The 23,762-nt window shown below is 38.2% G+C and overlaps 2 protein-coding genes across 3 annotated transcripts in view; both read right to left on the bottom strand.

Annotated features, from left to right (window-relative positions):
• LOC106636388 (NADH dehydrogenase [ubiquinone] 1 alpha subcomplex subunit 7) overlaps nt 1-23,762 on the bottom strand; it is a 110,788-nt gene that overhangs the window by 80,767 nt on the left and 6,259 nt on the right. The window lies entirely within an intron of this gene.
• On the bottom strand, nt 7,738-9,846 carry LOC149374016 (uncharacterized). The gene has a single exon (XM_089595081.1). It carries the CDS (start codon nt 9,838-9,840, stop codon nt 7,738-7,740), a length of 2,103 nt encoding a protein of 700 aa, XP_089451207.1. The 5' UTR covers nt 9,841-9,846.

Raw genomic sequence — 23,762 nt, 5'->3', positions numbered from 1 at the left:
TGTTACTGGATAGCGTTACGGGCTCTTATAAAACCGTCTAAGAATCGAGATTGTAACGCACCAAATACAAATTTAACTTTGCCGTTGCACTTATATTACATATAAAACAGCTAATTTTGAACCCTCCACCTTCCAAGTCAATAACCGAATGTTTGAAAAAGATACATAACGTTCCATAGCATTACGGGCTCATAGTTTTTATTTTGAGGGGACAGAATTTTTTAATTTGGGAGCATATAGAACTGGCTTATTGAAATGGAAAAAGTTTCTTTGATACATCCTCGACCTTTGTAGAATACAAAACGCCCTAATTGGAATACCCAAATTTAATGGCGTGCGTTTGTGAGAGTATTTTCCACTGAAATGTTAAAATAAGATTTTGGTACCGCAACTTTAACAGCATCCGACTCTTGGATAAAATACGTGAGAATGTTGTTTGCGTTAATAACTTTAAGATCCCATACCGTAGAAAAATTAATAACTACGTATTTTGATTCCAGGCGTCGTCACAACTGATATTTTTTTAGTAAGACATGAGCTTGTAATGCTAATTTAACCCCTTCTTTGCATCTCAAACTAAAGGAATACTCTTTTATGGTCTGAATTTTATTGTACCTTCAGCAGTAAATATTCCTTGAATAATTAAAAAAGTTTCCAGATCGATATCTCCTTAAACGACTTTGTAATCGACTGGGACATAAAATATGGCGATTTAAGTAGAATGACCCATACAATGATTACAGTATAAATAATTTCATTCACATTGTGTATCAAGTAAAATCTTCACTATTTATTTCGATTTCATTCATTGTGTACAGACGTTAAAAATTTACATCGTATCCTAGATTTCGGTGCACCCTACATCACGGCTTGGTTTCCTCCTAGGCAGGTATACCGGGCCAATTTTCTACTTTGTATATACTTATATAATTCTGAATACTAGTGCTTTTTAAATCTCGATACATCCAATACCTACATGTTTTAAAAGAGCATTTACTTTAACTATGCCCGATGCCCCCCCCCCTTCTTACCTGCTTTAAGGTGGTTTGGGAGAAAAGTTCAAAATGTAGAATCGTGCAAAATAAATGTTTGCAAAATTTTCGCATAGGGGTAAACGAGGGTATTATTGCGGTTGCTCCAATTATTGCGGCACTCTCGAATAATGCGTATATTTTAATTGAACTGATGAGTTGTGGATAGTAAATACTTGAAATTATTAAATCAAGTCATCGAGTACCTAGTTCATTGAACTTCAAATCAAAAATAGCCTTAAAAACTTTACATTTGTATAACAAAACATCACGTCCGCAATAACTGGTGCACACATAACCTCTTTCACTATGATGGTATTATTGCGGATACCCGGTTGATTTAGCATTGAAATTGACCACAATAATACGTGCACAATAATACATACAGGCCCGCAATAATACCAGCATTGGCAACTGAACTTTAAAACCTCTTTTTAAATCGATATTCATGAGTTTATACATTTATAAAAAGGGGAATTCAATAGTTTTTGAGTCCAACATTAATAATAAAAAAAAATCACAACGATTTGACACAATTTCTTAGACAATCGTTTAAAGCTAACCACTAAAAAAAATCGCAATAATACCCCCGTTTACCCCTGTCAGGACTGCTCATGAATTTTTTCAGATTTTTTACCAGGAGAGATTTTCAAGAAAAAAATTATTAAGTATTTACAGTTTAACATGGTCTCTTATGAGATAACAAGGTTAGGTTGCTTTTTGATTAAAAATTAGGGCACATCATAAATGTGTTAAATTAAAAAAAAAAAAACGTTTTTATACATACTTTCGGACAAAAAAAAGATGCTCAATAGGAAAAATCACGACTCACCAGGCATTTAAAAAAAATATAATCAATTACAGTTGTACAGTTTAAAGTTTGTAGAGTGCAAGAGGAGGTGCGCGGTAAAGGGGGTACATCTGCGTAGGCAGGGGAGACTCCCCGTTCCTCACCTCTCTGAATGATACTCCCAAACCTCCTTAACTTATGTAGTTATTTATAATTAATACATTATTGTATTACTGTATCTCAAAACACTTACATATTTTTTTTAATAATAATTAATAACTTAATATGACTAAAAATACTCGAAAGGCAATCCAATCTAATCCAACCATAACCTTAAAAATTATTTTAAAAAGTTTCCGAGCCTTTCATACATGACAAATGCACTGGGAAGACATAAATATACCACCGTAACCTTCGAAAAAAATATATATTGAACTCATATGTATTTATGAACGTTGTATTTTACGTTATACATGAGATTTCTACATACATGCGAAAACTTCGTTCTTACCCAGGACTCTGAGTCCCACACTCTGGTTTTATTTTTCATTATTTTTTTTTTTTTTTTTAGACAGCGAAAATGGGAGTGCACGCTTTTTCCTTACGCTTTCTGGCCGTTGAGTCCCTGCGCTGGCTGGCTGGTTCTTTCTCCCTCTCTCTCTATCAGATATGAGTACGGAAATAGCTAATGCCAATGCTACGATGCGAGACGACTTTTTGGCACTGATCGGGGCGACCCACCGCAGCCAGCCATCGAACCGGGCGCACATTTTTCGAGACTCGTATCGAACAGCATGCGCCTATGAGACAAGGAGTGCATTCACATGAAAATGAGCATATAGGCGCCCATTTTGGAGACACGTAGAAGGGGTACATACCGAATGTGTGCCTACGACGAGGATGCGGAAATGTTGACTATAGCTATATAACTTAGCGCACAAGCCAAAGCAAGCGACCCTACGAGTTCTTCTCTTTTGACTGCAACCAAGTATATGCAATATATATTTAACTGACTCTTGCTCACTCGCTCTTGCTTCAATGTTATCTATCAATCTTATTTAATTAAAAGTGTGGAACTAAATGCTCATAATCATATTCACAGACATCTGTTTTCAAAACGTTTTTTTTTTCTCCCGTACGTTAAAACTTGTTATAACTTATTTTTAAATCCACTATTATTTTTCAAAAATATTCAGCTATTTTTTTAAAGATCGCATTTCAGCTATAATCACTAATTTATTGTTTTTCCTTATCATAATTGTTATGAACTGTAGGACAAGTTCCAGAGGTTGTCAATGAACATATACGATTTCAAGATCTCACTCATCCAAAGTTCCAATAGTTAAGATGGTAAAGGTTTATGCCACTACGTGTATTGTTTTGCTATCCAAAGATCGATTTCAATTGTCGGCAGATTTTTTTTTTTTTTTTTTGTGATTTATCGATCTGGTATAAATTTTTGTTTGTTTGTGTTTCATTTAAATTGATAAGTTATGTTACAAACTTTATTTCATATACGTCAAAATAAATTTATTTTTAATACTAATTTTATTAAATAATTTGGTAAGTTGATACTTTTCGTTGGCAAAGCCATTGAGTGATTTCATTATGATAAAATAATTTCTTAGGATATAAGTATAATTCTTACATTTTGAAACTCCCTAGAAATTATTAACATCCAACGTAAGAGAGGAAAGAATCCAAAATTTCTCTTTTATAGAGAAAAGGTGTTTGTCATATTATTTATAATTTTGAATAAAACATAAATATAAAAAAATTTATACCAGATCGGTAAATTGCATTAAAAAAAAAGAAAAAAAATCTGCCGAATCAATCCTTAAATGGAAAAAAAATATGAGCAGCGGTATAAACCTTGACCATCTTAGCTATCGGAACTTCGGATGAGTGGGACCTTGAAGTCACATATGTTCATACGTACAAAAAACAGCTAAATATTTTTTCAAAATAAAACTGGATTTCAACATAAGTATTAACGTATGGGGAAAAAAAATGTTTTGAAATCAAGAGTCTGTGCTTATAAATATGAGCATTTAGTTCCACACTTTTAATTGCTTGCTTTGGCTTGGGCGCTAAGTTATATAGCTATAGTCAACATTTCCGCTCCTCTAGTCGTAGGCACACATTCGGTATACTTATACCCCTTCTACTTCTACGTGTCTCCAAAATGTGCGCCTATATGCTCATTTCCACGAGAATCAACTCCTCTTCTCGTAGGCGCACGCTGTTCTATACGAGTCTCACACTCTCGAAAAATGTGCACCTGGTTCGACGGCTGACCGCGGCGGGTCGCCCCGATCAGTGCCAAAAATTCGTCTCGCATCGTAGCACTGGCGTTATCCAGCGTTGGGTTAGGCGGATTCAATATCGGAACTTTTTCCCTAGATCGTATATACAGCTATACGATCCAGGGAAAATAATCCGCCGAGCAGATGGCAGTAAAGGGGCTTGCCCAAAGACATTACCCTCTACGTGGGAAATTTCACAATTTTAAAATTAATAACACAAGCACCTATCACCCAATGAACCAAGGTGCTTACTAGCCGCTCTATTCAATAATAAAATATTAATTAATAACACAAGCGCCTATCACTCAGTGACCCAGGGCGCTTACTGGACACTCTCCAAGATAATAAAATGTTAATTAAACACAAGCGCCTATCGCCTAATGAGCCAGGGCACTTGCTGGCCGCTCTATTAAATAATATAATGTTAAATAATAACACAAGCGCCTGTAACACCTGATACTCAAGGGCGCTGCATGTGTTTAATTAACATTATATTATTTAATAGAGTGGCCAGTAAGCGCTCCGAGTCACTAGGTGTTAAGCGCTTGTGTTATTATTTAACATTATATTAATTAATAGAGTGGCTTGTAAGCGCCCTGGGTAACTGGGTGATAAGTGCTTGTGTTATTAATTAATATTTTATTATTTAATGGAGCGTGCAGTAAGCACCTTGGATCATGGGGTGATAGGTGCTTGTGTTATTAATTTTAAAATTGTTAAATTTTGCGCGTTGTGGGTAACGTTTTTGGGCAAGCCCCTCCACTGCCATCTGCTCGGCGAATTATTCTCCCTAGATGGTATATATAGCTATATAACTTCGGATATTGAAGCCACCTAACCCAACGCTTTTTTCTAACACTCTCTGGCTGATAGGTCTCTGTCCCCAACCGTCCTTACTCGCTCCGAGCTGATGCAGAGATTGCGACCTCTCCAGCCAAAATCAGGCAAAAATTCTTGCACGTAAAAAAACGGCTTAGAGCACATATACGTGCGCATAGCTGCTTGTGATTGGCTAATCAAAACAGCAGGAGGGGATCGTCGTTCTCTTTCTAGATTGCCAATGTGCCAAGTATGCCAATAACAAGCAGCTATGCGCATGTATATATATGCTATTAGCTGTTTGTTTACATGCAAAAATGCTTGCCTGTGTTACGTCGAAGACGGCGTAATAGTAAATTCTGTATTTAGGCCTAAGCTTTCGCTCAATAGCCTTGGGACACGACAGCAAGGGTTGAAGACGAGGCACTAGGGTAGGAACAGGGTAGATGATTAGAGAAGGGTTAGCTAGCTACTTGGCCATCGGTATTTGTACCCACGGCACGTAACTTAGCGTTGCTTGATTTTTAATTGGAGACTAGTTGTTTGGCCATCGGCATTTGCACCAACCGGCACACAACTTAGCGTTGCTTGATTGATTTTTTTTTTTAAATGGAGGCTAGTTGTTTGGCCATCGGCATTTGCACCAACCGGCACACAACTTAGCGTTGCTTGATTTTTAATTGGAGACTAGTTGTTTGGCCATCGGCATTTGCACCAACCGGCACACAACTTAGCGTTGCTTGATTTTTAATTGGAGGCTAGTTGTTTGGCCATCGGCATCTGCACCAACCGGCACACAACTTAGCGTTGCTTGATTGATTTTTTTTTAAATGGAGGCTAGTTGTTTGGCCATCGGCATTTGCACCAACCGGCACACAACTTAGCGTTGCTTGATTGATTTTTTTTTAAAATGGAGGCTAGTTGTTTGGCCATCGGCATTTGCACCAACCGGCACACAACTTAGCGTTGCTTGATTTTTTAAATTAAAATTTTTTTTGAATTAAAAATTTTTCCACCACCTGCTTGGCCATTAATATCCGGATTGAACGGCACGCAAAGTGGGTTTTACGAAGAGAAGAAAAAAAAACTATTAGGGGATATATGAGAATTAAGTTTAAAAAGTATTGTTACTTACTTTTATTAAAAAGAAACAAAGGGGGAATATAAGTGGCTCTCGAGGCAAGATCCGGGTGGCCGGATATAATTTAAATTGAAATTGTGGACCGGATTCTCCAGGTCACGAATAGGCTTCGACCGGATTCTCCAGGTCGTGTATTCCTGTCTGGCTACTACTCTCGGTGGTTTACCAAGCTGGCCTGACCGTTGAATGCATCGACCGGGTTTTCCAGGTCGTATGCCCTTAGTCTGGCTACTGCTCTAGGTATACACCCAGGCTGGCCTGACCATTGAACGAATTTTTTTGAGACTGAGCTGCTCGTGCAGGAGGCCATGGGCTTATATAGCCGAAGATCTTGCCTCCTTATCACTGCCACTACGGCCAGAGACGACGAGACGCACATAGGTTCTCAGAATTAGTCTGCATCATCTCATGGCAGGGAGAGGGAAAGATTTCCTATATGCTTTCCGTCTTCCTTTACATATGTTGTTTTGGTTTTGGGGTGACGCTTACTCGCTAAAGAATATAATATAGTAACGATACTGGTCCCAGTGCTTGCTTATCGGGATTAGGTCGTATTATAGTTCGCGTTATTTTTCGGCTTGGCGTCTCTGGATATGTGAGTGTTAGAGAAAGAAGGTGGTAGGAGTATAGCATGCTGTTGTCAAGTCGCGTTGCATGAACGCTGGCCGATGTGTAGATCAACATCCCGGCTCGCGCGTCGGGTTATTTACGAATGGTTAGGACACAGAAGAGGGAAAAGATAGAAAATTATTAAATTTCATCAGGCGATGTCGACGTATAAGGAGGGAGGGAGATGTAGACTAGTTCTTCTTTGTCTTGCTCGGTTTCTCCTTATTTGTGTGTCACGAAGCCTTAGTTTCGGTACTTGGTGTATGTGTGCGTGTATGTCATTTAGCTTGCTACGAAAACGCGGCTTTACGAGGAGGATAAGGAGAGGAGGAGGAGGAGAGAAAAAAAAAAGGTACGTCGAGCGCAGCCTCGATGTAACACCCCCCTCCTAAGACTGTTGCTAGGACTTTGGACGATGAACTGGGAACAGTTCGCTGTGTGAAAATATATATTCATTAAATCTTATCGCACTAGGTCTTACTAACTATTACATAATGGTTTTTGCAAAAACTTATTACTACATTTATACTGTAATGTTAGTTGTTTAATTCTAATGTTAATTTTATTGGTTATATGATTGTGATATTCTAATGGTTACTAGCAAGAACTTACACCTAAAAAAAAAAAAAAAAAAAAAAAAAATGGTATTTTTTTATAATTTTTAGTCGAATTCTCTCCTATCACCTCCCTCCTAAAACTGGTACTAGGGCTTCCAATGATGACGTGGGAACAGTCCGCTGAGTACATTGCCTTAGGAGAAGGACGGTACATAATAGTATATAATTCATAATGTAGTATTGGTAAAGATTATAATTTCCCTTACAAACTAAGTGTTAGTTAGATTATAGGTTTAAAATATATTTGTTAAAACATGTATAACCTATGATATTGCGCAGACATGTGCTTATAATTTCGTAGGTACAACTTATCGTTTACTTAATCATTTATTAAATTTTAGAAGCTTCCTCGAACAAGAATAGTTACAAAAACTTTAAGGAGTAAAGTCTAACAGTGCACATGTAAATTGGTGAGGTATGTTAATTACTGAACAGCGAAGAATTGGTTTTCGTTTTGTTTGTTAATAATTGGAATGGCTTGGACGGCTGGGGCACTTGGAATTGTAGCTTGTGTAATGGTTGAAGAAGGTGGGGTATTTCCTTGGTTTGCTAACATGGGAGTGTATATAATTTGTGGGTAGTATGGAATCTTTTCTTGCATTGTTGACCTTTCTTGTTGAATTGATGTTGGATTCTGATGAGGAATTTGCGGAGATTGGGGTTCTACATCTTCTTGATGAAATTGAGTTTCATTTCTAGGCCTGTGATAATTATTATTATTTCTTTCGCCAAGAAAAAGTAGCAAATTTGCTAGACTGTTCCATAAAGCTCCAAGCATTCGTACAGACCATCCATAAGTTTGATGTAGTAGGTAACTGTTTATCATTGCTTCTGCTAGCGTTTTTATGAATTGAAATAGGATATATAACGCTATGAAACCGGCACTTGCAGTTCCGAAATTGGTTAGTCCGTCCCAGATTCTCTTCCACGTTGAGTTGGCTAGCTTTTTAAGAGATTCTTCGTTTAGTAGTTTAAATATAGAGTTTTTTTCGTGGCCGGATGATTGGCCATGCATATCACGGGCTAGATCGTTGAGGAGTGAATTTTGCTCAATCGGGAACATTATGCGATCTCTTAATTTTTCCAAGTCACTGGCTGTATAAATGCCGCTGGTTGCTAAATTAGATGGCTTGATATAGTGCCATGTGGCCTGTGTCATGGGTTTTAAGGCCTTGGGCGGTTTTACTTCTACTGGAGTACCTGATACTTGATACCATTTATCGTTTATCTTATATAGTTGTGGAAAAATATGGTCACAGGTAATTTTCGTACCATATCTTTTTAGTATGCGTGTTTTAGGTGTTAGGAACATTGTAGTTCCGTTGTTATTTACTGGAAGTTCGGCGTAGCATTCTTCGATCCTTGTTAACGCTACTTCTATTGGAATACACTCGATTATACGTATGGCTTCGCCGGTAATTGTGGCCATATATCCGGGTCCCTTCATAACATTGTAAGCAAATTGATCTGGAGATTTATCAGCTATTGCCAAAGCGTTCTGCAGCGCAATGCGCTCTACTCTGCAACGCTGAGTCAAGATGTCCTTGTATAAAGATTTGACTTGTGATCGAAGGTGTTTTTCTACGTAGATAAACTTGGAGTTTATGTATGCGAATAAATCCATATTATCGGAGTTTTTTACATTATTGGTGGCAAAAGATTGACCTCTTTCTGTTTCGAAGATTAAAAGTTTGGGATGTTCTGTTCTGATTATGTTGTATCCGCAAATATTATCTCTTTCTTTTACTGTCAAAGCGAATGTTACGTCGTCCGACTTGAACGAATATATTATTTCCCCTGTAGGTTTTTCTATGTCCACCAGTCGGTCAGCAATACCTTCAAATAAAACGTCATATAATTCGAAGTTGCAAGAAGATCTGGGTAGTACATCCCAATAGGTGTTGCTACTGTCTAGGTCTATACAGTGGCCAGCGTTAAAAGGGCACCTAACTCCAGAAGGTAGTATTATTTTATCTTCAAGCAAATTTATACGAGCGTAAAACTCTTGTAATTTTACTTGGAGGGTACCAACTACGGTGACGTCACTCCATGACCCATAGCGATCTGCGTAGTATGCCCCGCTGCATTTTCCTTCAGAGTTTACCGAACCTGCGAAGGTCACAGCGGCACTAGTTGATCTGTTTACCGCAACACTATTTATGGTCAGTAGGTCACGCTGATACATGCCAGTATTGTATATTTTCATACATTCATCACGATTAATATTATCTATGAAATTGGCTACACCGTTATGCACTATAGAACTGTGTGAGTGCATGCCGCAATAATTGATGGTTCTTTGGATCGTTATTTTGCATTGCACAACGTGTGTTATAGCGAAATTATTTAGTTGTAACAATTGTATGTAGCGTTTGGTTATATTAATGGTATCGAAAGGAATATCGCAAGGCTCGACTTCTAGTAGCTGTAGGGTTGTTACGTTCACGCTTTGAGCTCCGCAATCGAATCCTACTATAGCGTAAGCTATATGGGCTGTTATCAGGAGTGATAAGCCAAGAATCATCATTTTGAAGGTCTGAAATCATACATATTGGATAAGTGAGAAATGAGAAGAAAGAAGGAAAGAGAAAAGAAAGGTATCGGTGGGAAGGATGGGTAGTATTTGTATGTACAAAATTAGCCCTTACTCGGTGATTTATTCACTGCTTGACTCGCTAGAGTCCGTATTAATTTTCTTTCTGTTGGGAGGAAGCATCTTAGATACTCTTAACCTATTTGCATGAACTATTTTGTGTTCATTTCCTATCTGTATTTTAACATTATATTTATTTAACACTTCTAGAATTTTATGAGGCCCAGTGAAATGATCTCCGAATTTACCCTTTTTAACCCCTTTTAATAAGTAAACGTATTCGCCTACTCTGAAGAATTTCTCGTTTATATTTTTATCATAATATTCTTTAGACTTAATTTTTGTTTTAACTAAGTTATCATACGCTAATTTTCTAATATTGTTAAGCTTAGATACTAAATTAATAATATAATCTTGATACGTAGGCAGATGATCCTCGTTCGTTGGTGGTGCAGATGATGGTAACCTTGCAAGTTTTCCAAACACAACTTCGTAGGGCGTATGTTTGGTGCTTTCTTGTATGCAAGTATTATAGTTGAGGATAGCCAGCTCTACCCATTCGTCCCAGTCGTTTTCACTATCAGCGTATTGCTTGAGATATTCGCCCAATGCATGGTGCGATCTCTCTAGTGATTCGTTTGATTGGGGGTGGAAAGCTGTTGTTTTTACTTTCTTAATCTTGAAGTGTTTCGCAACATTTTTCATTAGGTTGCTTAGAAAATTTCTTCCTTGATCTGTCAAAATCACCTTAGGTGCTCCAAAAATGCAGATAAAACGTCGTATAAATGCGTCGGCTATCGTGGAAGATGTTGCATCCTTTAATGGTACTGCAATGCAAAATTTCGACAGCTGATCTTGCATCGTTAAAATATACTCATTTCCTTCTCTAGTTTTAGGTAGGCGTCCGACAATATCTAGTGCAACCTTATCAAATACGGTGCCAGGCGTGTCTGTTATTAGCATTGGCTGCTTAGTTTTTAATCTTACTAATTTTTTTAATTGACATTCTAGACATTGCTGAATACGTCGTTGTATATCATCCTTTAGTCCTTCCCAGTAGTACTCTTGGCGTATGCGACCGAAAGTTTTGGAGACACCTCTGTGTCCTCCAACGGGTGATTTATGGAGTTCGTAAAAAATTTTATCTCTATCCTTATCTTCTACATATTTAAGGGAATTTTTACATATTATGACCTTGATATTACTGTCATTAAATGTACCTTTGAGCATACTATATATTTCTGCCCAATCTAAGTTACATATGGTTATATTTTTAGATATGCTTATGGTAGTTAAATTTTTATCTGTCAAAACAAGTCGCAATTTTTTGAAAGAATCTTGCATCTGGGTTTTTATTATAATTTGCGATACTTGCTCTTTATCAGTGATGCAGAGAGCTAATTGATATCTTTTATTCGTTAACTTCTTAATTTTAATGCTTCCTAACTCTAATTTTTGGTTAGCTGGTATTTTATTAGCCTTAAATAATCTACGCGCACCCTCGTCTAGCGGAGCGCCCGTCGTGTCGACAAAATATATTACGTTATCTAATCTATGCTCCAATAAGTCCTTTGTTTCGATGATATTGCTAACACCATGTTGAGTGTTGCTGATTTCATCACCAATGGTAATAGAGTCCTTCCTAGGTAGTGGTTCATCATTGTTAAGGTTAAGATCTTCAGCTTCGCTTTCTTGATCGATGTTATCGTCTGATGATTCCGGGTCTGTGGGATTGTTTAATTTTTTCTTGACCTTTCCTTGCTCTAAGCGTTGTTGATCAATGATTTCTTCCTTATTTTTATCACTGGTTTTCATTTTTCTTGTTCGGTCTTGTTTTTTCCTTTTGATTCTTACTTGTGAAATTTTTTGTTTAGTATTATCTGGTAAATTTGGTGTGACACTCGTCAAGCCCTTTTTGAGGTGTTTTTGCTGCCTCATAGCGCGTGGCTTAGGTTCTAGCACGTCCTTAGTACCTTCGCTTTCCTCTAAGGGTTTTTCTTCGAGATTTTGTAGAGCTTTTTGTCTTCTGGTTAACACATTTACCTGTTCTGTTACTATCGGATTACGGGATAGTGCATCTGCAGGCAAATTCAGTCTACCTGGGCGGTAGATTATTTCATAATCATATTCGGATAATTTGAATCGCCATTTCTGTATTCGTGTATTGAGGTCTGCAGTTTGAAACCATATAAGTGGTTGATGATCCGTGACTATGGTAAACCTTCGGCAGTATATGTACGGGCGAAAAGTTTGCACAGAGTGTAAAATCGCTAGAGCTTCCTTCTCATATGTGTCATATCTCAGCTCGGGTCCTCTCAATACGCGAGAAGTATATGCGATGGGTAAATCATTTCCGATTTTTCCTTGTGACAGAATACCCCCTATAGCGTAGCCTGAGGCATCTGTTGTTATAATAAACGGCTGACTCATGTTGGGAAATTGTAAGAGCGGTGCCGTATACAATGCTTCCTTTAGCTCCTGAAAGGCCGTTTCTTGATCGTTTGTCCAATGAAAATTTTCATTGTTCTGGAGCAATTTACTTAAGGGCTTGGCCTTTTTAGCAAAGTCTTTAATGAAACGCCGGTAATATCCTGCGAATCCTAAAAATTGCCTAACATTTTTTATGTTTTTAGGACGAGGGTATAACTTTACTGCTTCAATTTTTTTAGGATCAGGATTTAACCCTTTTTCGGTTATTATATGCCCCAAGTAATTTACTTCTCGTTGCATTAGTTTGCATTTACTAGGCTCTAATTTCCAATTTGCCTTTTTCAATCTTTCCATTACAAGGTCGAAAAGTCGCTCGTGTTCGTCGAGTGTTTTTGCGTAAATGACAATGTCATCCATATACACAAAAGTTCCCTTGCCTATTAATCCGTCAAGAGTTCGTGACATAGCTGACTGATATTCGACAGCGGCATTCCTTAAGACAAAAGGCATTCTGACGAATTCATAATGTCCGTTTGGGGTAGAAAACGCTGTTTTATGTACGTCATCGGGGTGTACTAAAATTTGATGGAATCCTGACTTGCAATCTATGACTGTGTAATATTTAGAGTTTCCTACTTGATCTAATATGTCAGTTATGTTGGGGAGAGGAAAACTCATTGGTATGGTTTTTTTATTTAAGGGCCTGAAGTCGAAAACTACACGCCATTTAGGCTTCCCATCGGGACTTTTCTTTGGAACGATCCAAAGAGCTGTGTTATAGCCGGATCGCGACCGCCGTATAATACCGTTTTCAAGTAGTTCCTGTACTTGGCGCTCAACTTCGTCCCTTAAGGCATGGGGAAGCCGGTATTGCTTAGTAGTTACAGGAAGGTCGTCTATTGTTGGTATGCGATGTGTGGCTATGTTAGTGGCCATAAGCTCGTCTCCTTCTAAGTAAAATCTTTCGTCGTGTCGCTCAAGCAATTTATAAGCTTGTTCCCTTTCGAGTTTACTTAAGTTATTTAAATCCACTATTTTTTTTAGTTGAGCTGTTCTTGGCCCAGGGATAGTGTTTGCAGGTTTGCTGCTATCTTCTTGTATGAAATACACATCCACTGGTTTGATTGGTATATCGAGTTCATTAAAAGTTTCGTCTATTGAGTTTATGTACGTTTCCCTTTCACCAAGGCTATAAAATTCGTTGATTATAGCTCCGTTACTGAAAAAGTCTTCAATATCATCGTCTTCTAATTCTGAGAGCGATTCTGCTTGTGATTCGCACGCATCAATCTCATCACTCGTTGACTCATTCGAATCGCTATATCTAAGTTCGGATTCTTTTTGGTTTTCTAATTCTACATGTGCGTCTCTTACTGAAAGGGGAATTTTTTCTTTATTTATTACCATGATTTTATTTGAAAAATTGAGTCTAGTCTTAAATTTAGTGAGGAAATCTGAGCCGAGAATCCCTTCAAATGGTAGGTTAGAGTCGTCATTGATTACTTGAAAGTCTACATTAATACCTCCTAGATTAATAGTAGTTAAACCGAGAGTTTCCTTTTGAATTTGCCCGATTCCCATTATAAGTCTAGTGTTACTTTTGTCTATTTTCCAATTTTTTGAAACTAGTCGTTTTTTTATTATGCTGATTTCCGATCCAGTGTCTACTAGTAGTTGTTTTTTCGGTCTATATATGTTAAAGTATAAAAATTCTCCACGAGTCTCATTAATATTCAAGTGACATGCAGGTGTTGGATTACACCCAAAAATTTGTTTAAACCCTATAACTCGTCCTGGGAGTTTCAAGAGCTTGTGCTCAAAATTCAGTTCACACTTAGTATCTTGTAAAAATTTTATCCCCAAAATTCCATCATGCGGTATGGCAAATGACTGTTCAACTACATAAAATGATACCTCCATCCCAAATAATTTCAAGATAATTTTTCCAATTGAAGGAATAGTTTCGTTTATTATTCCATGAAATTCTACTGCGTCGTGATAGTTTATGTCAATTCCATTGGGATAACTTCCGACTTTGATTATATTTTCATGAGATCCAGAATCTATCATGAGGCTTATCGGATTTCCGCCTAAGTGAAAATTTATGTAAGGTATGCATTCATTTTTATATATTATACCAAGGGTATTAACTCGTCGAGTAAGCGATTCAGATCTGCTGAGCGTGTCGGGTTGTTCGGCGTCCCTAAAGTTGCGCTCATAACCTGAGGGGCCGAATCGTTTCCCTGGTTTTCTTGTCTTTTATGCTCATTATATTGTTTTTTCCTACATTCTTGTATCGTGTGACCGGTGTTTTTGCAATACGCGCATACCTTACAGGTAGCGGCAGTATGACCATTTTTATTGCACAGTTGACAATGCAGCGAATTCTTGGTTTGCGTTTGAAGTTGTGTGCAATTTCTAGCAATGTGGCCTGACGTGTCACATATTTGACAAACCATTTTAGCAAGATAGCAGTTGTCTCTGTTATGCCCTTGTTTATTGCAAATATTGCAAAATAATGGCGTTCTAGCTACATTGGTGCAATTTGTGGCAGTATGATTTATGGCATTACATAATTGGCATACAATTTGAGTATTCTGATTGTTGGCTCTGAAACAATCTCTTGCCGTATGGCCTACCTTTCTGCATATTTAACAACTTAATTGTTTGAATTTACACTGTTCTTCAGTGTGATTATTTCGTCGACAAATTCTGCATTTTTCAGCGGTCTCTTGGTTTATCGATTTACATTTGTCTGCAGTATGGCCTCTCTTTTTACACAGTTGGCAAATTGTTTTTAGTACACAGTCATCTACGGTATGTTCGCTTGATTGACATAGGTTGCAATGGAGAGTATACCGTTTTTTTTCTATACGTGGCTCCTGTTTTACTCCTTGATTGCGTAAAGCTCGTTGTACTTCAAGTATTTTCTCAGCTCGGATGGCTCTTGTTAGTACGTCATTTATTTCCTCGTTGGCAATAGTGCTTAGCTTAGTTTCAATTTCGGGTTTAAGTCCATTTCTAAAGCACTCTACAGTATTTTGCTGAAGAGCTGCAGTAAATGCTGCAGGTGGGGCAGCTCCGTCCTTTAACCTTTTAGCCTCTAAAATTCGTTTTTGTATATCTCTGATTCTATTAGCGTAGGTTATCACAGACTCATCATCCCTTTGGAATTCATTGCCCATTTCTCCTTGTAATTGGTGTATGGTTTTTGCTGACGCATAAATAGTTTTTACGTGATTTTTGAGGGCGTCGATATTTTCGAAGACTACTCCATGTATAGCTGAACGTGCTTCTCCAACTAGCTTACTTCTCAATAGCTTGGTCAAATTGGCTTCATCTGCGGCGCTTACTATCTCCTTTGCTTCGTCGCAGCCTTCGAGAAATACACTCAATGGTATATTTTCTCCGTCGAATTCGGGTACCACCTTTAAGGCGTCCTTCAATGTGACAGTTTGAGCTGCCATATTTTTTACTAATGGGTTTACAGGTCTAGGTACAGGGGGCTCGACCGGTGGGGGTGAGACACTTTCTTCCTTTACTTCGATAGCAGTATTATTGAAAGTGTCTTCACTGTCTTCTCTTGCGGTAGAGTGGAAAATATTCACTTCTCGTATTGTTTCGTCTAACTCACTGTTATCAATATCCAATGATTGGATGCTTGAACTTCGATCAAAGAGTAAGTTCGAATCATCTAACGATTCGCTTTCATTGGTATTTAAATTCGGGTAACGAGGCTGAAATTGTGCGAATTTATCGACTTCGCCTTGAAGTGTTTTACTTTGCAAAGCTTGTTGCCGTGTAATGCGTTTACCGCTCATTACTATACATGATAGTTAGAGTGCGTTAAATGTGACGTATTTCTAGCCTTAATTTTTCTTCCCAAGATGTTATAAGTCTTTCCATACGAATGTCGACTTCCTTAAATGTAGGAGCTTCATCGATAGCGAACGTATGGCAATCCCAAAGTAGTCTGGCGTATTCTTGCAACGAATTGTTGTTCAAAAAGTAAAAGGGATTCCTATATAGCGTTTCCGGTCTACTTGCTACAAAATCTAAAATGACCCAAGTGGAAATGAAATAGCCAGAACATGCATCGAGCCAAAGATAATCATTATCGCATAATAGTGATGCAGCAGTTTTCAAGTTATATTCGATATTTATGGGCAAATCGCAGAAAGTGACCGGAATAATACCGGTCGCGTCAATTTCGTAATACTTTATAATGCGTCCCTTGTATAGAATGGTTTTCAAAATTCCTGATCTACATCCGTTCTTGTGATAAAAATATACTCTTACTTCGTGCCTTGAGATGTAGAACGCTTCCGTTAAATTGATAGCTGCTGAATAGTCCAAATTGAAAGCGGCCTTCTCAAATGCCGTAAGGCTCGTGTTTACACGTGACATAATCCAAACGCTGAGTGTTATTTACTCTATATGCATTTGTGCGAATAAATCACTCAGTTCGTCGAAATCCGTATCCCTTTTATCACTTCGATTTTTTTCCAAGACTCGGTGTAAGGTTTTGATGTACGTTTGCAGGGCTTTTACTTGATTGCACAGGGAGGCGACAGTAGCCCAGCGGTCTTTGTCAAAAGTGTCTAAAATATCTAATTTTTCCTCGAATTCGACAAGTTTGTCAGCGTGCATAAAAATTAACGATGAATTTTTGCGAGTTTTTCGCTCTACCCTTTCAATTTCGATCTCTAATTCGATGATATCGTCAATTTCGAGCATAACTATGTGAGAATTTTCCGCGGTCAACGTATTTGTACGTATAGAGGCCTATTGTCAAGACGAGAGCTCTCGTATGTTTCCTCGCTCTTATTTCCTTTAAAAGCCCTTGACTTCTTGTCTGGCCGTAACGGTCCCTGACCTTGAGATAATATTTTAGAATCTCTGTTCGGTCGTTGCTGACAGTTATTTCTCTTTTTCTTCTCTCTAGCTCTTATACAAGGCTTGCCTTTATCTCTTTACTACTTTAGTTATACAGGTGCGGGCTTAGTGGCCCTTTATCCTTACAAGAGTTAGTATGCTTAAAATACCGAATGTTTTATGCTTCTAATTTATTAGTAATATTTATACTATTTTAATAATTCCTAGTTGAAATCTTTTATTCGAGTTCGATAATATCTAGAACATGTATGGGCATGCGTTGTATCGCGCGTAATTGAGCAACTTGGTCGAGCGCTGGTAGATTCGGGTTAGGCAATGGTGCTACTACGGCTACGGGTATGGGCCCTTGGTGGCGAGGCTGCAATATTTTGTAGTCGCCTTTATTAATTGATATGTTTTTATCAGTTTGAGTTGAGGCGGTGCTCTGGACCGTCCTCTGATTTGAAACTGACCCGTTTATTAGCCGTGCATTTTCTAAAAATCGCCTCCTGTGTTTTCCTGCCCTTCGACTCTTCATTAGACAGAATTGAAAAAAAAAAAAAGAAGAAAAAGGAAAAGAGAAATTACTGATAAAAAAAAAAAAAAAAAAAAAAATATAGTATTCAGTGTATTATAGAGATGAGGTGTTACTTGGAGCGTACAAGCTTCCAATTTGAACTCCTAAGGGAGGCGTTGCGTAGAGACGGCCAGCCCGTGCAATTGAATGCACAGGGACTTAGCTTACTCGATACGCCTCTGCGCAAATGAATGCACTAGAGTCGCGTCACTTCAGAGTCAAATCTAGTAGCCCGCCTGCACCACAAATAAAAAGAATAACCAAAGCTGTATTTTTGTATTTTTGTAAAACTTGTTATTATTTAAAGCAAATTAATCTATGGTTTTTTTTTTTTTTTTTTTTTTTTTTTTTTTAACACAAGAAATGCGCTTATTTACTGTATTTATTTCTAAATGTTTCCCTTTTTTAAGGACATTTCACTTATTATTATTTTAAAACTACACTCAAATCACTTTAGTTTTTCTGTGTGTGAGTTCCCCTTTTTTTTTTTTTTTTTTTTTATTGTTGCACACTCTCACTCGCACTCGCACCTGCACTTGTATTCCCGCTCACATACCATTTGCCCGGCGTCACTGGGCGTTCCGGTTGTTTACGAGCAGGTTCCGGATCGTATATTAGCTGCTGCAGACGGTCGGGTAAGGGCGTTTGCTGTTGTGAGATCGCTTCTATTTCGCGATCAGCAGCTGTGACTATCTCCGGATAGTCAGGATCATAAGCGTTTGGATCGTGTGACGTCCTTCTTAGTGCTGGTGGATATATTGCCTTTATGTGCGATGTCGTAGGTAAAATAACGTCGCTGATAATTTTGGGCCGGGAAGATCGCTTTCTGCGATGACTTGATTTCACCGCGACACTCTCTTCTTTTGGCCACAGCGGTACTGGTAAGTCCGGATTTCTCTTGGATGGTTCCCGGGACTCTCCTCTCTTTTGATAGGCCCCAAGTAATTTTCTGTTTCGTTTGTTCAGGGTCCACCTCTGTTGTTTCTTTATATATCGTATAATTTTTCTCTTATCTGCTTCTGACGGCGCCTGTTCGATCCGTCTTTTAGCAGCTTCGGTGAGTTGAAGGCTCACTTAATTAAGAAAAGAAAAAAAAACTTGAATTCACACACATACAAATAAAAATAAAAAGGGGGTCAACTAATTGATTCTTTTCGTCCTAATCCTTTTATAGATAAAAAAAAAAAAAATTCCTTTTGGAAATTTTAACTTCCTCTGTTGCACAAGTGCTCTACGTCGTCGCTACGGCGACCCTAACACTATCTATCCCTCCGGAGCCTCCAAAAATTATTCTCTGTTACGTCGAAGACGGCGTAATAGTAAATTCTGTATTTAGGCCTAAGCTTTCGCTCAATAGCCTGGGGACACGACAGCAAGGGTTGAAGACGAGGCACTAGGGTAGGAACAGGGTAGATGATTAGAGAAGGGTTAGCTAGCTACTTGGCCATCGGTATTTGTACCCACGGCACGTAACTTAGCGTTGCTTGATTTTTAATTGGAGACTAGTTGTTTGGCCATCGGCATTTGCACCAACCGGCACACAACTTAGCGTTGCTTGATTGATTTTTTTTTTTAAATGGAGGCTAGTTGTTTGGCCATCGGCATTTGCACCAACCGGCACACAACTTAGCGTTGCTTGATTTTTAATTGGAGACTAGTTGTTTGGCCATCGGCATTTGCACCAACCGGCACACAACTTAGCGTTGCTTGATTTTTAATTGGAGGCTAGTTGTTTGGCCATCGGCATCTGCACCAACCGGCACACAACTTAGCGTTGCTTGATTGATTTTTTTTTAAATGGAGGCTAGTTGTTTGGCCATCGGCATTTGCACCAACCGGCACACAACTTAGCGTTGCTTGATTGATTTTTTTTTAAAATGGAGGCTAGTTGTTTGGCCATCGGCATTTGCACCAACCGGCACACAACTTAGCGTTGCTTGATTTTTTAAATTAAAATTTTTTTTGAATTAAAAATTTTTCCACCACCTGCTTGGCCATTAATATCCGGATTGAACGGCACGCAAAGTGGGTTTTACGAAGAGAAGAAAAAAAAACTATTAGGGGATATATGAGAATTAAGTTTAAAAAGTATTGTTACTTACTTTTATTAAAAAGAAACAAAGGGGGAATATAAGTGGCTCTCGAGGCAAGATCCGGGTGGCCCGATATAATTTAAATTGAAATTGTGGACCAGATTCTCCAGGTCACGAATAGGCTTCGACCGGATTCTCCAGGTCGTGTATTCCTGTCTGGCTACTACTCTCGGTGGTTTACCAAGCTGGCCTGACCGTTGAATGCATCGACCGGGTTCTCCAGGTCGTATGCCCTTAGTCTGGCTACTGCTCTAGGTATACACCCAGGCTGGCCTGACCATTGAACGAATTTTTTTGAGACTGAGCTGCTCGTGCAGGAGGCCATGGGCTTATATAGCCGAAGATCTTGCCTCCTTATCACTGCCACTACGGCCAGAGACGACGAGACGCACATAGGTTCTCAGAATTAGTCTGCATCATCTCATGGCAGGGAGAGGGAAAGATTTCCTATATGCTTTCCGTCTTCCTTTACATATGTTGTTTTGGTTTTGGGGTGACGCTTACTCGCTAGAGAATATAATATAGTAACGATACTGGTCCCAGTGCTTGCTTATCGGGATTAGGTCGTATTATAGTTCGCGTTATTTTTCGGCTTGGCGTCTCTGGATATGTGAGTGTTAGAGAAAGAAGGTGGTAGGAGTATAGCATGCTGTTGTCAAGTCGCGTTGCATGAACGCTGGCCGATGTGTAGATCAACATCCCGGCTCGCGCGTCGGGTTATTTACGAATGGTTAGGACACAGAAGAGGGAAAGGATAGAAAATTATTAAATTTCATCAGGCGATGTCGACGTATAAGGAGGGAGGGAGATGTAGACTAGTTCTTCTTTGTCTTGCTCGGTTTCTCCTTATTTGTGTGTCACGAAGCCTTAGTTTCGGTACTTGGTGTATGTGTGCGTGTATGTCATTTAGCTTGCTACGAAAACGCGGCTTTACGAGGAGGATAAGGAGAGGAGGAGGAGAGAAAAAAAAAAGGTACGTCGAGCGCAGCCTCGATGTAACACCTGATTTTGGCTGGAGAGGGCACAACATCTGCGTTGGCTCGAAGCGAATAGGCTCCGTGCACAAAGACACCAGCGCCAACTTGTGACTGAATGGTGAGTTCGCGTGGTTACGAGAATACACCATAGACCTATACAAATAGACTGCGCGGCCCAACGAGCTGGCTAAAGCCAAGACTAGAGAGAGAGAGCGTAATACATACCGTATCTCTTTCTCTTTCTAATCATGAGAGTAGTGGAGAGACTGCGAGAAGAGGAGAACACCAGATGCCTCTCTCTCCGCACGGGGCATCAGGTGTTCTCCTCCTTCCGCACTCTCCCTACTACTCTCATGGTTAAAAAGAGAAAGTGACACGGTATGTATTGCGCTCTCTCTCGAGTCGTGGCGTCACTGGCGTCAGCCAGCTCGTTGGGTCGAGCAGTCTACTTGTATAAGTCTATGGAATACACGGAGTTATATGGTTGCCTAAAGTCAATAATTTTTTTCATTTTTATCAAGAACCTTTCTTATAGTCACATTATCTCACTTAGAATTTTTAACCCCTTCACTTTACGATGATATTTTTTTCAGCAAGATATTTTGCTTTAATAAGTTGTAAAAGAGAAATACGTTCGTACGTTGCTCGTACGTGTGAGCTACATTGCCTGTGTCAGTAAAGTAAGTGACAGAGACAGAGCATACTTAGTACTACTAACACACGCAATGTAGCTTTCACGTACCAGCAACAAAGAAATATACATCTTTTTTACAACAAATTAGAGCACAATCTCATGCTGAAAAAAATATCATCGTTAAGTTGAGAAGGTAAAGATTCTAATTAAGATGATCAGACTTTAAGAAAAGTTCTTAATAAAATGCCCGTCGAACCGGGCGCACATTTACGAAAGTGCGAGACTCGTATCGAACAGCGAGCGCCTACAAGAAGAGGAGTGGATTTGTGTCGAAATGAGCATATAGACACACATTTTGGGGGCTCGTGGAAGGGGTGTACCAAATGCGTGCCTACGAGGAGAAGAGCAGAAACGTCGACCATACCTATATAGCTGAGCCCACAGCCAAAGCAAGCGACGACACGAGTTTCTCCCTTTTGACTGCAACTGAGTATATGCTATATATATTTAACTGACTATTGCTCTCCCGCTCTTGCATCAATGTTGTCCTATTAGTGTGATTCAATTAACTCGTGGAACTAAATGCTCATAATTTTTTGCACAGAATTTGATTTCCAAATTTTTAATTTTTTAATTTTTCCCGTACGTTAATATTTATTTTTAAATCCAGTAATATTTTGAAAAAATATTCAGCAATTTTTTAAGGATGTTAGTTCAGCTATAACCACTAATAATTTTTTATTTTTTCTCATCATAATTGTTACAAATCGTCCGACAAGCTTCGGAGGTTGTCAATGAACAAATGAAACTTCAAGAACTGTCTCACCCAAGCTACCGATAGCTAAAATAATTAAGGCTTATGCCGCTGCTCTTTTTGTTTTGCTATCTAAGGATCGATTCCAACTGTCGACAGTTTTTTTTTCTTAATGCGATTCATCATTCTGGTTTATTCTCTTTTTATGTAAATGTTTTATTTCAATTTACAAATAATGTTACAAACACTTTTTTTCTTATGCGTCGAAATAAATATATTTTTAGTACTAATTCTAATAAGTAATCTGGTAAGCTGATGCTTATTGTTAGCAAAGCCATTTCACAATTCCATAATAATAAAATACTTTCATAGGATATGAGTGTAATTCTTATATTTAAAACTCCCAAGAAATTATGAACATTGCATCCAACGTAAGAGAAAAAATCCGAAGGCACTATAAAACTTACACAAAACTCCCTAAACATTTATTTTCTGTCTTTTGTTATAAAAAATTTTAGGTACAGCAGCTATACTTATTGTATTGATTAAATATATAATGTTAAGTTTAATTATATACATAGACATATAAAAAATATAGACTGCTCGTTCTTATATACGGCGCTGAAGCACAAGTAGAAGGAGACACAACATCGAACGTGGATATCTGTCTTTCTCGTACATTGCTAAAGGTGGAAATGTGCGAGTGAGACGGATACCCACGTTCGATGTTATGTCTCCTTTTACTTGTGCTTCGGCACCGTACATAAGAACGAGCAGTCTTTATTTTTTACATGTCTATGATCATATAACGTTGATTCTATATCAAAGTTTTAAATAGCACATGTAGATATCAAAACTTAATACCTTTGAAAATTAATCAACAAAAATCTGAACATCAGTCTAATCGAGCGCTTCGATAGCTCAATAGGAATCGAGTTTGATAAATCGACCGTCATAAATCCCGCAGGAAATTCAAAAGTAGTTGTGTGTGTTTGTACCAACTGTTGAGACGTAGATCGTGATTTTATCAAAAATAACTTTTGCGGTATAAGGCAGTCGATAGTGCCGGAAACGCAATCGTACCATTGAAATATGATGGCGTATATACATTATAAATGCAAAATTTCGTAAAAAATGCATAAAAAAACATTTATTCAGTAAGTCTATAGAAAGTCTCAGTCAATACAAGTATTTCAGGCAGAATGGATTATAAAATAGGGGCTTGTTGTTACCGGGAAATAATTAAAAATTGGCCTGCAGTAATAATATCGACAATGATTAGGCAATACTTCTAATGGACAAAAATAAATACTGGTGTCGGTTGAAAAATATTTATAATTACATGTTTACATAATCGTTTTACGCAAATTATTTTTAAACACTATGTCTTTTTTTCCATTTTGTAACAGTAACAATGCGAAGTATCACTTTTTGTCCAACTAATTTAAAAAATTGCAGGAGATAATAGTTACTTACTATTAATTCAACGATAACGGTTAGTATAAAAATAATTATT

This window comes from Copidosoma floridanum, unplaced genomic scaffold, assembly GCF_036245765.1.
Source record: "Copidosoma floridanum isolate Cflo_tuat_1 unplaced genomic scaffold, Cflo_Japanese_pri ptg000024l, whole genome shotgun sequence".
NCBI lineage: Eukaryota > Metazoa > Arthropoda > Insecta > Hymenoptera > Encyrtidae > Copidosoma > Copidosoma floridanum.
Note: the sequence above shows the minus strand (reverse complement) of the source record. Positions and strands in the feature narration are given on the sequence as shown.